General features: G+C 31.4%; 2 protein-coding genes across 2 annotated transcripts; one reads left to right on the top strand and one right to left on the bottom strand.

Moving 5' to 3' along the window:
* Positions 1 to 4,649: 4,649 nt before the first annotated feature.
* On the top strand, positions 4,650 to 8,261 carry LOC114168385 (uncharacterized protein At5g41620). Its single transcript, XM_028053175.1, has 3 exons — positions 4,650 to 5,714; positions 5,799 to 5,921; positions 6,642 to 8,261. The coding sequence occupies exons 1-3, from the start codon at positions 5,136 to 5,138 to the stop codon at positions 8,001 to 8,003; spliced, it is 2,064 nt and encodes a 687-aa protein (XP_027908976.1). The 5' UTR covers positions 4,650 to 5,135; the 3' UTR covers positions 8,004 to 8,261.
* A 759-nt stretch (positions 8,262 to 9,020) lies between these two features.
* LOC114168387 (bifunctional nitrilase/nitrile hydratase NIT4A) lies at positions 9,021 to 14,793 on the bottom strand. Its single transcript, XM_028053176.1, has 5 exons — positions 14,540 to 14,793; positions 14,208 to 14,387; positions 10,913 to 11,206; positions 9,961 to 10,242; positions 9,021 to 9,372 (listed from the first exon to the last, which is right to left on the bottom strand). Exons 1-5 carry the CDS (start codon positions 14,682 to 14,684, stop codon positions 9,221 to 9,223), a joined length of 1,053 nt encoding a protein of 350 aa, XP_027908977.1. The 5' UTR covers positions 14,685 to 14,793; the 3' UTR covers positions 9,021 to 9,220.
* Between the last annotated feature and the right edge of the window lie 2,075 nt (positions 14,794 to 16,868).

Genomic DNA, 16,868 nt, shown 5'->3' with positions numbered 1-16,868 from the left:
AATCACCATTTTTAATCTTTAACATTTATAATAGTAGTTAACTTCTTATATATGTTAATAAAATGTTAAAGAATAATTTCAAAAGATAAATAGTAACGTTGTGATATAATGTTTCCTAAAAGAATTCTAAAGATCAGTAAATTAAATATTTTTTTCATATTGTTAGTGGTTAAAATAAAAATTTATATGCTTTATAAGTATTAAAAATAGTAATTTCAAATATCCTAAAGATAATAAACATAATCAAAACCAATTATTTTATGGTATCTACAAATATATTTAAGTCTTTATTAATTTATTTATAATCAAATTATAAATACATTTCATACAACGTGATAATAAATAAACCCGTTAGAGTAAATTTGAAGAAAATTATTTCCTTTAACAACTTTATAGTTTTAGTGTAACCATTAAACTAAAAATTTTCCTTGAATAAATTAAGTTTACAAAATTGTACTGTTATTTGATACTTCATAAAATAGTTTCAGGTTCACATATATTATATTTTTAAGAAGTATAAGCAAATATTAAGTTATGTATATTTTGATCAGAATGATTATGAGATTGATATAACAAATTCAACAGCTAAATTAATATATTTACCTATATACAAAATAAAAATTATTAAAGGGTGTAGGAGAAGTTACACAGTGTTTACATTTTCAATATATAACTCTTCTTTCAACATATTCTGTCTATTTACAACTTATTTGTTGATTTTTTTTTTCAAAAATCGGATGAAAAAACAAATATTAAAATAGTGCAGTTTTCATTAACTTCAATTTTTTTTTTTTAAATTACGACTATGATTAAGTCATTCAAGGAAATTATATTTTGAAATGAAAACGTCCAACAATTTTTATTTAAAAAGTAAATTTTTGTTTATTTTATCTTAATAGGACTTCAAATAAATTTTTTTAAAATATATATGGATTAAATATGAAGATTGAAATTAGATTTCTCTCAAAACTTTTGGTCTAATTTGTACCAATTTTTATCGATATTTTTTTTAAGTTGATTTGATGTTTTAAATAAATTTCATTATAACATGTGAGTCGTTAACATTAGATATATTTATGGTTGGTTCAATATTAATTAAAAAACGCGTTTGAACTGCACAATTTAGGTAGAAAGACTTTAAATTCACGTAGTTATAAAGTTCAGAGACTTAATTGAGCCAAAGTTTCAATGGGAGACTAATTTCAATTTTCACAAAAAATTAAGGGATCAAAAATATATTTATCCTATATATCTTTACTCTAATATTCATATATAGTTTAAAAATAAAGATCAAGATACTTATTCCTCCGTTCAAAGTGTTTTTTAAAAGCAAAATTATAATAAAACACATATTTTAAAGTGAATAATATATCAAATAAAAGATGATTGATGTTATTTAACGAAGTTGAGATGAGAATGTTAACCCATGTCTTAAAGAATCATTAGTTAAGAAATAATTAATGTTATTTATTTTATCATTTTATTATTAAAAATTAAAATAATTAATTCTATTAATTAAAATAACATAAATGGATATTATATATATATATATATATATATATATATATATAATATTAGGTATTTTTTTAGAAATAAAAATGGACGAGAAAGGTGTGGCAGAAATTGTTCAGTAGCTAATGAGAGTTGGGAGTTGAATGGTGGTAGCGTTTGGCAGTTGCATTGAGGAAAAGTACGTTGAATATTTTTTTTTCTCCGTCTGCGGTGAGTGGTGTCTTGTAGGAACAGACAGAGAGAAAGAGTTCATTGATTTTGCAATTGAAGAAGCGATTGGACCAATTTCTTGATTCATCAATCGCTTCATCTAACTACCGTCTCTTGTCGGCAATCTTCACATTAAGATGCTACCCAATCACTTTCTTCAACCATTAATAATGTCTTCACCAACTCCAAACACCCATTTCAAATTTCTTCATAACTGTTTCTACTACTGACTGAGACTTTGGACTCTGAACCGAGTTAATGAGTATTCCGTGAAAATGTCGAAATGAAAGCACAGTGTATGTTATGTTAGAAGAAGAGAGGATAGAGTGTTGTTTTGTGAAAGGGAAGTTGGAGTTGAAGCGTTTGTTTGTTGGAGCCCACATCGAAAAAGAATGCGTTAGCCGGTGACTTGTTGAGATGATTGATTGAGTTTTAAGATGCAGAAGGTGGCAGTGGTGTGGGATTAGACACCTACTTCAATTATTACTCCGTACTTCTTTTTTTTCTTTTCGCCTAATTCTGCTTCTTCTTATTCTCTTTACCGATAAATTTTCATTCTTCAATTTTTATTTCTTAATTAATTGCAATAATGATTGAGCGAATAAAAATAATGTCTTGAAAAGTTTTATATGCTCTAAGACGATCAATAAAATAAATGTTATTGACCATATAATCAATTTTAAGTTTATAATATTTTTTGTCCTGTTCGGAGTCGAAAAAACTTTAAGTTTATATTTAATTCTTTTTATTGGTTAATATTCTTGTAATAAAATATGTTTTTTTATATTTATTTTATTTTTTTAATTAATAAAGTGATTCTATCCAACCACCTATTTAGGTTTTTTTGTCATTTTTTGTTATCAGTTTAAGAGTTTATTTTTATTTTCTTTATTAATTGTAGAAGGATACGTAATATGAATGTCACGTTTTTTTGTTTAAGTGGATATATATTGAATGAATTTTGTAACCATTTATTGATATAGAAAATACATTTTTGTATTGAAAATTAAAGATGTAAGTGATTTCTATGAACAATGTTTTTGTATAAGTAGGTGTTTATATTTTTTATTTTATAATATTAAAAGTTTAAGTGTGAATAAAAATAAAAAAAGTTAAACAGGTTAAAAAACTTCATAAATTTATTGTAAGTTTTTATCCAGAGTGATGTTAAAGTATTTATGTAGGTTAAGTTTAAATCTCATTATCATTGTGTTTTCTCATAAAACTTTTCTCATAAAGACCTCAGCTTTTTGTTTGAGAATTATACCAATGTAAATCGAAAGAGATTATTATAATTTAAATATAAATTCACATTAAATAAAAATGAAAAAATTAATCACATTATAAAAAAAACACTTTTAAATTTAAGTGATCTCAATTCTTTTACATACATTGGGTTTAATCCTTTGATATAAATCCATCGATAACAAATGAGAACAATCTCAAAACTCTTAATCCTAGGAAATAAAAAGAAAAGAAAATAAAAAATGAAATGAGGATACATGACACATTCTTATTTACTATTGTACTAATATTTAATCTGTACTATACCTAATTTTAGTACTTTTATTAATTCGTAAAATAAAAACGACTTATTTATATATATATATATATATATATATATATATATATATATATATATATATATATATAACTAAAATTATTTAAGATAAAAACAAATAAAGATGTATTATAGTTGTAAGAGTTAAGAACTAAGAGTGTGTCAGATTAAAAACACACAAAACTTATGAAGGGAAAAATTAAGAATATGCATGAAAGTATGACTCATATAAACTAGATTAGTTAAATAAAGTCCTGGATAACATTTTACATATATAAGGATGAATGCATTTTTTATTTATTTTTAATTGTGCATATATCTCAATCTTTTTTTTCATCCTAATTTGTCTTAATCTGGTTGTAATGTTAGGGTTATCTCCATTTGTTGATTAATGTTTCCATTCCTCAAATTAAGAAAACAATAAATCAGTGGTATGACTGCTAATGATTTAGCATTCAATGCATCAATATACTACTAGACTCTCCACATGCTGAGATGTGACAATAATTAAACTTTATCTTACCATTAATCATCTCTCAATCATATCAAGAAAATTATTGGGATTGGTCCAATTACAATAAGTTTGTAACTCCAAGGACTGATGCACAGGAAGGAAGAGAAAAAAATATTCTTGGACAGCATATTCTTTTTATTCAACAAAATATATATTCAATCAATCATAAGATAAGATATATTCCACATGATAAATGGAAAAGAAAAAATGTTTAAAATACACTAATCCATCACATTAAATTTTTTTAAAATATATAATCTTATCACATTAATTCTTAAAAGTATTATTTTTTAAATAAAGATCTAAACTTTCTTAAAATCTTAAATTCTTCACAAAAATATAATACTAGGGCTATAATTTGTTAAATAAAGATTTAAACTTTCTAAAAACTAAAAACCCAACAGTGATATTATATTATCATTGAAACTAATTTCTTTTAAATTTGATAAAAGAGTGTAGCTTTAAACTAGAATTTTAAAATTAAAATAATAATATAATTAAAGAAAAGATGGATGATACCGTGAAAAAGTGTGCAATGATGGACAGATTTAAGGAACATTCCAGGTGTGATCAGGGTTTAAGTGCTAAATGCAGAGTGTATAATATTATAGAATTACAGAATAAGAAGGTGAGGAAATGAATGAAAGCAGTGCAGAGAATGAAGCCATAAATCAGGACAATGAATTGAAATATTAAATGATAACAATAATCATAATAATAAAAATATATATATATATTATAGGAGATAGTGTTGGAGGCATGGAGGTTTCCTTGAACCTAGAAGTTTTATGTAACACAAACACAACACATGCACGTTCCTGATTGAAAGCACATGCAGGTCACGTGTGTGCCACGTTGTCTCTTCTTTTTAAGTGGGTTTTCCAATGACCAATAGACTGTGTGCGCCCTTCCCTCTCACAGGATTTCCCTCACCTTTTTCTTTCCCTCTCACACACTCAATTTCTCTCTCACCAAACTCAACTTAAAGCTTCTTCTTCGGTTTGTTTAGTTTCTTTTCCATCAAAAACCGTATCTTTCCATTTTTTGACATGTTCCTACTTTCCCTGCTCATCAACCTCCTTTAGCCGTTCAAAATAATAGGAGTGGAAGAAGAAGGTGAATAAGCATAAGCACAAGCACAAGGAGAAAGAAAGAAGATCTTTGATGACCCACTTTGCTAAATTCAAGGCCGAATAGTCTCATGTCTATTTTAGCATTGAAAAAAGAGAGAAGATGATGATGCTGACCACAACTGGCACCTAGCTTCAAGGAAGGGACTTTGTGCACTCAGCACACACATACATACACACACACACTCTCTCACTCTTCACATACTGCATGCCATGCCCTTATCCCGTGTCCGAATCCTCATGTGAATCTGGCACACCCGGGATTATCGGGTACCTCAAACTCCTTCACACAATTCTCATCACCATGCCCTCGTGTCATAACACCAACAACAACCTCAACCTCAGAGAAGGTCTCACACAGAACCACAGCAAGACTAGGAAACGAGGTTGTTCTTCCTCCTCTTCCTCATCTCTTGTCAGAAGATACCGTTTCAAGAGGGCCATTTTGGTTGGGAAGAAAGGAGGGTCCAGCACCCCAGTTCCCATGTGGAAGACTAAAACAACTTCTCCTTCTCTTCCTACACACCACACCAAGCCTTTGCATTCTTCTGCCTCCATGTTACCCTCCTCCAAGGACAGAGAGCTTTCTGTGTCAGCCAGGAAACTCGCTGCTACACTCTGGGAGATCAATGATTTGCCTCCTTCCAGGGTCAAGAAGGAGTTCGAGGTTGATCAAATCAGAGGCTGCAAGGAGAAGGGTAGAGGCAGAGAGAAAAGTTCCGGGTTGTCCAGATCGGGCTTTTTGCGGTCACAGATGTCAGATCCATCGCACAGTCCTGCCTCTGAGGTAATTTCGTGTTAAAGTTCTGTTTTTTCGTTATGTTGGTTCATTGGGTGTGGCGTGATTTTTGGGTTGTCTTTGTTCGTGCAGAGGATGAAGGGTCTTGAAGGGGATAGCTGCAGAAGAAGAGTGTCGGGGTTTTCTCATCAGCTTCTGTCGGGTGATTACTATTTGGATGCTCTGGATGCTCATAGCAATGCTAATTTAATTGAGGTAAAGAGTGAATTTATCTGACTAGTTGGAAATTTGGTAAGCATAAGTGGTTGGTCATCGTTTTCAAGAAGTTCTTCCGGTTGTTTTTATTTATTATTTTAATTGGGGGGGTTTATCTAATGGACCACATAGGTAGATTATGTTAGGATTCAATTGCAAGACAAGACATGAGACTAGAGTCCTATATTGGAAGTGTGGGATTTTAGTGTGGGGTTTATTAGGCTTTGGGCTCTCCTAGACGTGGGACTTTTTGTTGTGTAGTTCATTCTTATCAATTGGTATGTGGGGATGTGGTGAGGTGTGGGGTTCATAAGGACTTGGATTTTCTCACTAGCTTTTGGTGTGATTCTCCCAAGCCTCTTATCAATACAAGTTGTGCCCATGATGTCTTTTAATTTGTTTACAAGGACTCTGTCTTAAATTTAGTGAATTGTCGGAACTTTCAAGTTACAACGATGAATTTACTGCTCCTAATTTGGAAATCACTGGTTTAAAGATTAGACTGTTATTATTCACTTTGAACCTTTACATGGTTTCCTGTATCTAGATTAGAGATTTCATATTTGCATTTCAATTGAAACAGTAACGACAAGAAACTTTAGATATAGATCTGGGTACTTCAATGATTTATAATTTTGTTGCACATAATGGTGTTTTGTTCTTTTGCTTCTGTTCGGTGGGAAGGATGAAACTGAACTATGTTGAGAAGTTGAAACGCAGGAGGTGGAAAATCAGTTAAGAAGCGAGAAGAATCGTGGCAAATGCAGCGGTGGTGTTAAGAACCGTCTGAAGGAAGCTAGAAGCGGATTATCTACATCGAAGAAGCTTCTGAAAGTGTTAAATCAAATGTGCCTTAGAGAGCAGCAAGCATCAAGCATGCCTCTTGTATTGGCTCTGGGGAGTGAGCTTGATCGAGTGTGCCACCAAGTTGATCAACTGATCCAAGAACAGCGTTCAAACCAGAACGATATGGAGTATGTCATGAAGCATTTCGGAGAAGAAAAGGCTGTCTGGAAAAGAAGAGAACGAGAAAGGGTTCATGAGGCCATAAAACATGTGGCAGAAGAGCTTGCGGTGGAGAAGAAGTTGAGAAGGCAAACTGAACGGTTGAACAAGAAGATTGCCAAAGAGATGGCCAGTGTAAAAGCTTCCCATTTGAAAACATCGAAAGAGCTTGAAAGGGAGAAGCGTGCAAAGGAGATTCTGGAGCAAATTTGTGATGAACTAGCTAGAGGCATTGGGGAAGATAGAGCACAGGTGGAGGAACTGAAAAGAGAATCGGCTAAAGTTCGCGAGGAGGTGGAGAAGGAAAGGGAAATGCTTCAGTTAGCTGATCTCTTACGCGAAGAGAGAGTCCAGATGAAGCTTTCAGAGGCTAAGTATCAGTTTGAGGAGAAGAATGCTTTCTTGGAAAAGCTGAGGAATGAGCTTGAGGACTATGTGAGGACTAAAGATGGACAAAACGAGGATGTTTCTCCAGAATGTAAAAATATCAAGGATCTTGAGTCTTATTTCAACAATGTCTGTAGGGGATTCCAGAATGCAGAGAAAGAGGATGATTCAGATGTTGAAAACGATGTAGGACAAGGAAGAGATGATGACTCTGATGACAGTGATCTCCATTCAATTGAGTTGAACATGGATGATATCAGCAAAGGCTACAAGTGGAGTTTTGCGAGTGAAAATGATGGTCAAGAAAAGAGATTTTCAATGGATAAAGAAAGTATAGGGAGAAAGTCTTTCTCTGAGAAAATTCAGTGGGGAAGTATTTGCTTCAACAAGGGAACTTCAAGTGGTAGGAAGAGAGATTTTTCCATAAATATTAAGGAAGTTTCTGATCATTTTGATCCTGATAGGTCGATTGAATTTCTCTCACAAGCTCGGATACAAGATGATACTGATGAAACTCAAAGCAAAAGGTCAATTAAGGGGCTCCAAGACTCTATCTCATGTGCTAATTCTGATAAGATAAATGGTAGACTATTAACTTTGCAGTGTGCTGGTGGAGAAGCTGGGGAAAAAGCTCTTGCCCTGGAGGATGACAATTTGAAGCAAGAAACTGCAGGAGAAAAAAAGTCTTGATGTTGAGAATTTTGATAGTGGTAGTGAGTAACTTATTATCACAGATAGCTTCTACTATATCTGTTCTAAACTGTAAATGCTGTCTTTGATGAGTTAAACATGTTCAAGGCTCTTATATCATTGTTATGTGTGGTAATTGTTAAAGCCAGAGCAAGAAAAAAATGTACATACTGAATAGAGTCGCATACTGCAGTTTTGTGCTAGTTATTACTAGCTTTACTGGCATTTGATGTGCAAGTAAATATTCCTATTTGAATATTCAGCCGACATATCTATAAAAGAAAAGAAAGAATCTAATTTGAACAAGTTGTTAATAATCCACCAGGACGAAAATTGCTGGCAAACAATGTCATTGTCACAGATGGAATTTAATTTTCCTCATAGTTCCAAAAGGAAATAATGGAGGCTTTTCGGCTTGACATTAAAACAAATGAGATAAGAACAAAGAGTCTGCTGCTAAAAACTATTCTGGGGACACAATTATACGTTAGAGAGATGCGTAGTTGTGATTTAAATGAAACAGTACTGGCCGTGACAGCGTGACGGATAACATTATCATTGGATACTTCCAACTCCAACAATTCAAATATTTGAATTCTGTACCCTGTGTTGCCTCTGTTTGGAACTTTGAATCAACCATCGTGTGGTGGGCCATGAAGGATATTATTTGACAACAACGGCTTTAACTTTTCCAAAACAAACGTTTCCAATATTAATGGGTTCCTAGCACCTTCTGCTGTTCATATTAATTGAGCTACTATTTCTTGAAAGTATACATGTTGATTTATCACCACATGGTAAACTTTATGTGGATCAAAGAATCGTAGGCACTCAAGGGAATCTGTTAAGTAACATGCTTCTGTTCTGCCAAATTAATAGAGAAAGAACTCATTAAATATCAAGTATAAAACTAATTTGGACCAAACTATTTTTATAAAAACTTTTTGGTTCGAGCAAAGGTTCTGTTTGAACACAATTGTTTAAAATTCAGTTCAGTTTTTCCTTTAAAAAGCTGAATTATGAAAACCCTTATTTTGGTGTCTGAATTTATGTAAAAATAGCAAATGAGTTCCTTTTGATGAGGTCATATAAACCCAATCAAAATGCAAGAGCTTACTGTACAAGAAAAAGCCCAAACAACTTCCATATATATGAAACACAAATGTTAAAGTACAAAGGGGTCAGGTTCAGAAGTTGCTGAACATGAAAGAAAGACACTACTTGGTGTTGTCCTCAATTTTTTTTGATGCTGATGTAAAAGTGACTGGGTTCGTTGGATGGTCCTTTACAGTCAAGCTAAGCACTTCTGGTCTTGAATAGTGTCCAACCACATCAAAATCAAACTTAGCTCTCGCTATTTCTCCAAGATCTGTGCAAAATTTTCAAGAATCACAGTGTTAATATCTTTCAATAACCAAAGACAAAGAAAGTGATCAAACAAAGACTATCTTAACCAATCAAAAACAACCTCAGCAAGTTCCAGAATGAAGAGTTTGAGGGAAAAAAGTGAAATACTATGGAAGATTGAAGAAGTTATTCAAAGTAATAACTGTTCCAAGGGAGAGTCCCTTATCAGTTAGTTACAAATCAATCTCACTGCCCACCTAATACCTCAAACCCTTTACTTATACCAGGGGAAAGAGACATTCTGTTAGATTTATAGTAGTTGAAAGAGGTAAAATAAGTAAACAAAATAGGGTATCCCTTTGCAATTGTTATAGACTTATAGACATTGTTATTTATATATTGCCTAACTACCATCTTTTCTAATTATCTTACCCTTTCTAACTATCTATCTATAGACATTGTTATAGAGTTATAGGGTATCCCTTTGCTGATTTCTTTTGGTACATACCTTTAAAAAACCCTTGGTCCCCAACAAAAACATCATCAAAGAAAGTAACACTCTTCTGAGCATTGTAAGACAATGGAAGCAGCAAGAGTAAACATAACATACCAAGGTCTGCTGAGATTAGTGCCTCCCCATCATAATTTGGTCCAGCCAGAACAGCCCCTGATGGTGAAATAATGACACTACCACCAGCACATACAACAGAATCAGGTGTCAGGTCCTCTTCTGTGCCAGCAAAAACATACTCTGGAGGAGGAGGGTAGTCCCTTCTCCTACAGAACTGGTTTGCTGATAAAACAAAACATCCACCTTCAAGTGCAATGTGGGTCATTGATGCTTGCCACACATCCCTGGCATCAGCTGTTGGAGCACAGTATATCTCTACACCTATTGCATGAAGATTCTAATTAGAATGTCTTGATAGTATACAAGTGACATCTAATCATGAATTGTCGTGATTAAAATTATTCACTGTTGCAAAAGATACTCTAAAAGTCATACTTTTTAAAGCTTAATTTCTATGCAATCATAGTGTTAAAACTTTGACTATGTTAGCCAATAAAAAATCTCTGTATGTTTTTAAGCTAATTAGTGTAATAGTCAGCAAACTTATCATACATAATTTGTTATTGGATGACAGAGTAAAGATTCTTTACACTATCAGTGGATCGATTATTTTCTCTACTTTTAATCGGTTGACAGTCATCTTTACATTGACAAATCCTCATAGACTTGGCAAAAGGATAAGAACAAAAAATACATATGCTTACAGTGTAAAAGTCTTTCACTGTATCATCTGATAACAAATCGTCAATGTAAATTTGTTAATTTTCATAGTAACTATGTTAAATATGCTAGCAAAAATAATTTCTGCTTAGATAATAGCGTAAAAAACTTTTACACTGATTGTCTGTGTGAAACTCAAAAACATGATAGCACATTATACTTGTAAAAAATCAGCCCCAATACACGAAAAAGCACCTTTAAATGCTCTTCTCTAATGCTTCAAGACTAAGTGTAACAAGAAGATAAAAAAACTAAAATAAAGAACTCTAACCTTTGGCATACATTGCTGTCCTTAATAGTGGCATTCTGTTTTCCCAACAAATGGCAGCACCTATCTTTCCAATGGGAGTTTCAAACACTGGAATGGTTGATCCATCCCCAAATCCCCAGATAATCCGCTCCAATGCGGTTGGCATGATTTTCCTGTGCTTTCCCAGGTAATGACCTTGAGAATCAAAGAATAGAACGCTGCAATAAAGTGTGTAGCCATCCCTCTCTATCACACCCATCACTAAATGGACTTTATACTTCCCTGCCATTGTTGCTAATCTATCAACTTCAGGACCTGCAACAATACAACATTTGTTAATGGAAAGACTAACTCGGATGTTTAAAAATCAATGAGTAATATTCCAGGGACTTGATTTTTTGAAATATTATCATTTAAAATTGTTGTAGGTGACATCAATTGTCCCGTGATAGAGGTCAAGTGGGTCGGGTCACAATCGAATTGTGACGCTTGTAAACGCTCAGTCCTAACAAAAATCAATGAGTAATAATTTCAGGACCTACAACAATACAACATTTGCTAATAACTTCAGGGACTTGGGTATGTTGAAGAATGTTACTACTTATAATTTTTGTTAAGACTTTTATGACTAAGATTTTGTAGTATGAATTTTAATGGAGTTGTATATATCAATTTAAAAGATTTGAAAGGACATGGTTTTATAATATTTGAAATTATTGGTAATCCAAGGGGAGAAGCAAAACGAGATCTTCACTAAAGGACCATTAGCCAGCCATACAAATGTGATTGGCACCAACTTAACCCAAAATCTTGTATGTTTTTCAATTAACAATTTTCCCTTTTTAAGTATCCTCCATTAATTTAATACCATTTATTGGGAATCTAATGGGAAAAACAACGAGAAATCTTCACCGATGTACTATGAACCAACCATACAAGTGTGTTTGACACCATACTCAATAAAAGATCCTTGAGGCATTAAGTTTGAGAATTTTCTTCACTTATATGTTTCTCAACTGACAATCTGCCGTTCAATATGTCCTTCATTGTACTTATATGAGCTTATTAGAAATTCAAGTGGAAGAAAGAGGTTTCACTCACGAATCATGATGAGAACCTTGGGAGGTTGCTCCAAGATGTGGACCAGCTATCCTAGTAGGCCAGGGAAAACTCCTAGTAGATCAAAAATAAAATCCTCTTTTCATTAGTATTTCTTTTTTAGGTTAAATATGTTTTTAGTCCCTTAAATTTCAGTAAAAATTGAAATTAGTTCCTTTTCAAAACTGTAACCCAATTTAATTTCCCAACGTTAGAACTACATAGATTTAATCCTTTTAATAAACTTTTATTAAGTTTATTTAACGTTTCAAATGTATTTTATTTAAAACATCAAATCAACTTAACAACATTTGATTAAAAGGGCTGAATTCACGAAGTTTTAGAGTTGATGGACTAAAATAGGCGAAAGTTTTGAGGAGAGACTAATTCCAATTTTAACTTATAGTTATGAGACCAAAAACATATTTAATCCTTTTTTTTTTTTTTTCAGTTCTTAGGTTTAAACAACCGTTTAAAAAATTATGGTCCTCTGTCAGTAATATTGAAGATAATAATTCATCAATTAGTTAATTGGAAATTCATCATAACAATCTTGAGAAGAAAGTTATCAAATAATGCATAAGTGTTTATATAATTTAATGACAGAAACAAAATCTAATAACCGACAAAGAAAGAGAATACAGTAAAAGCAATACCAGCAAATTTCATTGTAAGGAACAATACGTGTAAATGACAATTCTAAATATCATTAATATGCATAACAAACACAAATACTAAATGATAATTCCAATAACATCCAAATAAAATTTAAATAATCTCAAAAAACAATCCAAAATATTTATCTTAAAATCAAAAACTCAAATAGGCAAATAGATCTTAAATTTAAAAGAGCATGCTAATTGGGAGATTTTGATTTTGAGAGAAAAAAAGTGAAGGAGAAGGAGAGCTCGAGACTATCGGTACAGTGAGAGTGTATATTTCGTCACCCCATTGTTTTTAATTGTATTGGGCTAGGTTAGGGTGTTTTTAGTAACTTAATAAGATTTTTGTCCCTATATTTGACGATTCAATGTTTTTCTTTTGTCAATTTTTCATTCAACTTGGTTCCTATATTTTAAAAAACTCGACGTCGTTTGATAGCTTCATTTAGAAAATGATTACAATCACCATTATTTTTCAAGTGTTTTGTTCAATCCAAGTTTATTGTTCAATCCCAAGGGCGAAATAAGACGAATCATATTATCATAGAAGGATCACATTGAGTTTTTTTAAAGAAAATATAGGAACCACCACATTAACTAAATAAATAAATAAATAAAGAGAAAAATTTAAATTATTGTTACAAATATAGGAACCAAAAATGCTATCAAATCGTTTTTTTAGCTCTTTTTTTATTATCATGGGTTGGTGAGTTAGTCTAACTCACTATGGGTTCAACTTGATTGAACCGGATTCGATTTGGGTTCACACCAAAAATTGTAATTTTTCTAGTATAATTTAACTCAAATCCGTTAGCAGGGTTGAATAAATGACTTTAGCACACCTTGACGACTCTATGTTCGGTAGAAGTTAAATAAAGATTAAAAAAAAATTCCTTACATTAGCGCAATCAATTGTTACCTTTAAAAGTTTAATACGGAACTAAGATCTTACCTTCAATACAAAATTATATTAAAACTTTGCATATATACATACAAAAGAAAAATAACAAAAGCAGAAAATTAGACTCTAAAATAACAAATAAATCCTAAATCCTAATTCACTTATTCATGTTTTACTTGTTGAACCTATTATATTTGCACTAAGAATAGTAAATTAGTAATTAATTTCGGCTGAAGTTTATGATCCATGCCCCCATGTACATTAGAAAGAGATTAAAAAAACTAAGCATTTTACTAGTTTCATTTTCTCTGCCGTGAGAAAGAAAAGATACAAACAAGAAGGCCTAAATCTAACAGTAATCAGATGTCAGTTACAGACACAGCAACATCAAACGATCAGATAAATACAATTTGAACATAAATATGCTAATCATTGGATTTTTATTTTTTTTTTCTCTCAGGATCAATTCTTAAACCTGGAAACAAAATGTGATTATTTATCTAAAGTATCATGTCTTGGAGCTTCAACTTGATTCAGGTGTCCAAAGTGAATGCAAATAATTTTTTTTTTTGCCTATCTGTTTTATGGTAATTAGTTTCAACATAAACAAAGTAAGCAACTGAACCTGCAATGAGTATTTGATCTTAAGCCTTACCAGGCACATCAATGGCTGCAGAATGATACTTGCGAAACTCTTCTCTTCCCTTGGCCGTGCGATTTCCAATAGAAACACCAAAATCGGAACCACGAGGGTACCCTCCAACAAACGCCTCCGGAAACACCACAAGCTGGGACCCATGCCCTGCGGCTTCACCCAACAACCTCTCTGCCTTATCTGCACACAGAAATCACTAATCAATTTAATTGTCCAACAAACTAGATAATGGAGGACCCAGATGGCGCTTTAAACACAGAAACACGAAAAGAAGGGAAATTTGAGAAGAAAGGAAAAAAGGGTAATCGATGAAAAGGGAAGAGTAGAAGGACCTAGAGTAGCTGGAGTGTCGTAGAAGATGGTGGAAGCTTGAATAACGGTGGCTCGAACAGTGAGGGCGTTGAAATCCGAAGCCATGTCAACCTCGGCGAACAGAGGCCCCTCGTTTATGGTTGGCTCTGTTGTTACGAGTGCCATCTCTTCCACAGCTTCACACTCTCTTCTGATCCTCTCTACTTCTTCTTTCAATTTCAACCATCACGATCCTTCTTTTCTTATGGAACTCCAATTATTTCAAGAAAGCTTTCTTTTTTTGGTTAAATAAAAGTTTAAAAATTTTCTTTCTAGCCTCATTTATTAATTTAGAGAAAAAATTTTATCGCAAAAGCCCAACATTAAATGGTAGAACAGGATAATCTATATTAATAATATCTAATGTTATAACACTTATATTTTTTCATATTTTAAAAATTGATTTGTAAATTTTAAAATTTAAGATAATATTAATAATTTTATAAAAATCCTATACAATGTGATATAATAAGCGAAAAATTAAATAAAATTATTAAACTTTATTTTATTAAAAGAATAAATTGATTAATTACAACAAAGAAAAAAAGAATATCCTTGACATAAGCTAAATAACCTTTACCTTAAGGGGGAGAGCTATACGGCCATTCAATCACAGTACCCTCCTTAACAAAACAGTCCATCATCTCACTATTTTTCTTTAGAATATAAAATTGTTAGGAATTGAAATATAAATTGAAAGTTCTATTTTAAATATTAAATAAAAATAAAAAGGTCAGCTAGTATATAAAATATTACTTTTTCCATATGATTTTTAATAAAAAAATAATTTTTTTATTCTTTAATCACTGTTATTTTTATCTCTTTTCATTAAATACCTCTATACTATTTTCTTTATTTTGCTGTTATATTGTTGATCCAAATAAATGATGATAAAATATTTTTACAATTAATTTTTTTCATTATATTTTCATAGTTGTGTTGTATAGTAGAAGATCCATTTATTTCTAATTGAGGCTTATATTTCTTGCACTCCCACAATTTCTTCATGCACTCCCTTATATTTTATAAAATGACCATTTTATCCTTTGAAAAAGTGATATCCAAGTTAGAAATTTTCTAAAACAAACTTTTTTGCTGAAATTTTCAGAGTAATATTTCCATAATGAAATTTTTGAAATAGTTTTTAGAAAAAAAAATTCAAAATACGATTTTTGAAATAGAATTTTCAGAATGCATGAAATATATTATGGAATAAATATTTTAGAATGGGATTTTTGAAATAAACGTTCTGGAATGTTTTCGAAAACCCTATATAATAGAAGTTCAAAAAAGTTTTTCAGAATAAATTTTTTTTCGCATTTTCTTTCTTCTTTTCTTTTCCTCCTGCAGCATTCTTCCTCTTCCTCTTCAAGACGACCACGATTGCAAATATCGAAAATCATGGTGTGGTACAATAAATTGGATCTTTTCCTCTTATTGTATAGGTTCCCTTAATAACTATGGAGGTGTAGGAAGCAAAAGCCTTAAATTTAAATAATATGTTTTCTTAGTAAACATTAGAATTTGGGCTTGCCAGATACCGTAAAATCCACAACCCCCATCCTAAGTGGACCTTAAAATTTGATGTACATCTGAATTTCAGATTACTTTTAATCTAATTCTTAAACCAAAAGTTTTATTTGTAGAACTATGCAAACAAAAACTTTTATATTTAATATAAAAAATAAGGGGCTTAAGTAATATATATATATATATATATATATATAGATATTATTTTTTATTTTTGTATGTGGCAGAGTTTATAAGGAATTAGGATAACCCCAGTTTCCTAACTTTATGTTAGATTTACTATTTGTGAAACTTTTTATTTGAAAGTAAAGTAAGAGATTTTTTGGTGATTAAAGAGGATGTTACTACTCCATATATATAATTTATTTATTAATGTAAAATTATACATCAAGAGAAACTCAACTGTACTACCTTTCTATCGGTAAAAAAATGAATTAACTTTACAAAAATTAAACGTCAGAATTACATTTAATAGCAGTTAAATAGAAATACAAATACTTTCATTTAATATAAAACTATAGATTAAGTAAATCCTATGAATTTTATTTTTTGGTGGCTTAATATGAGTAACAAATATTTTGAAGTACACAATTTGTAGTTGAATTTTTAAAAAGTTTAAGATGTATCAAATTTTACATTAAAAAAATATTATTTGATATTTTCTTTACCAAATGTTGGTTGGCGGTTAAACCGTGCATGCTACATAACTTCACAAGTCACGAGTTTTTCAAATTATAAACACGTTGATTTCAATAATGAGTTTAAATCTTATATAGGATA

This window comes from Vigna unguiculata, chromosome 11, assembly GCF_004118075.2.
Source record: "Vigna unguiculata cultivar IT97K-499-35 chromosome 11, ASM411807v1, whole genome shotgun sequence".
NCBI lineage: Eukaryota > Viridiplantae > Streptophyta > Magnoliopsida > Fabales > Fabaceae > Vigna > Vigna unguiculata.
This window is presented reverse-complemented; position numbering and strand designations above follow the sequence as displayed.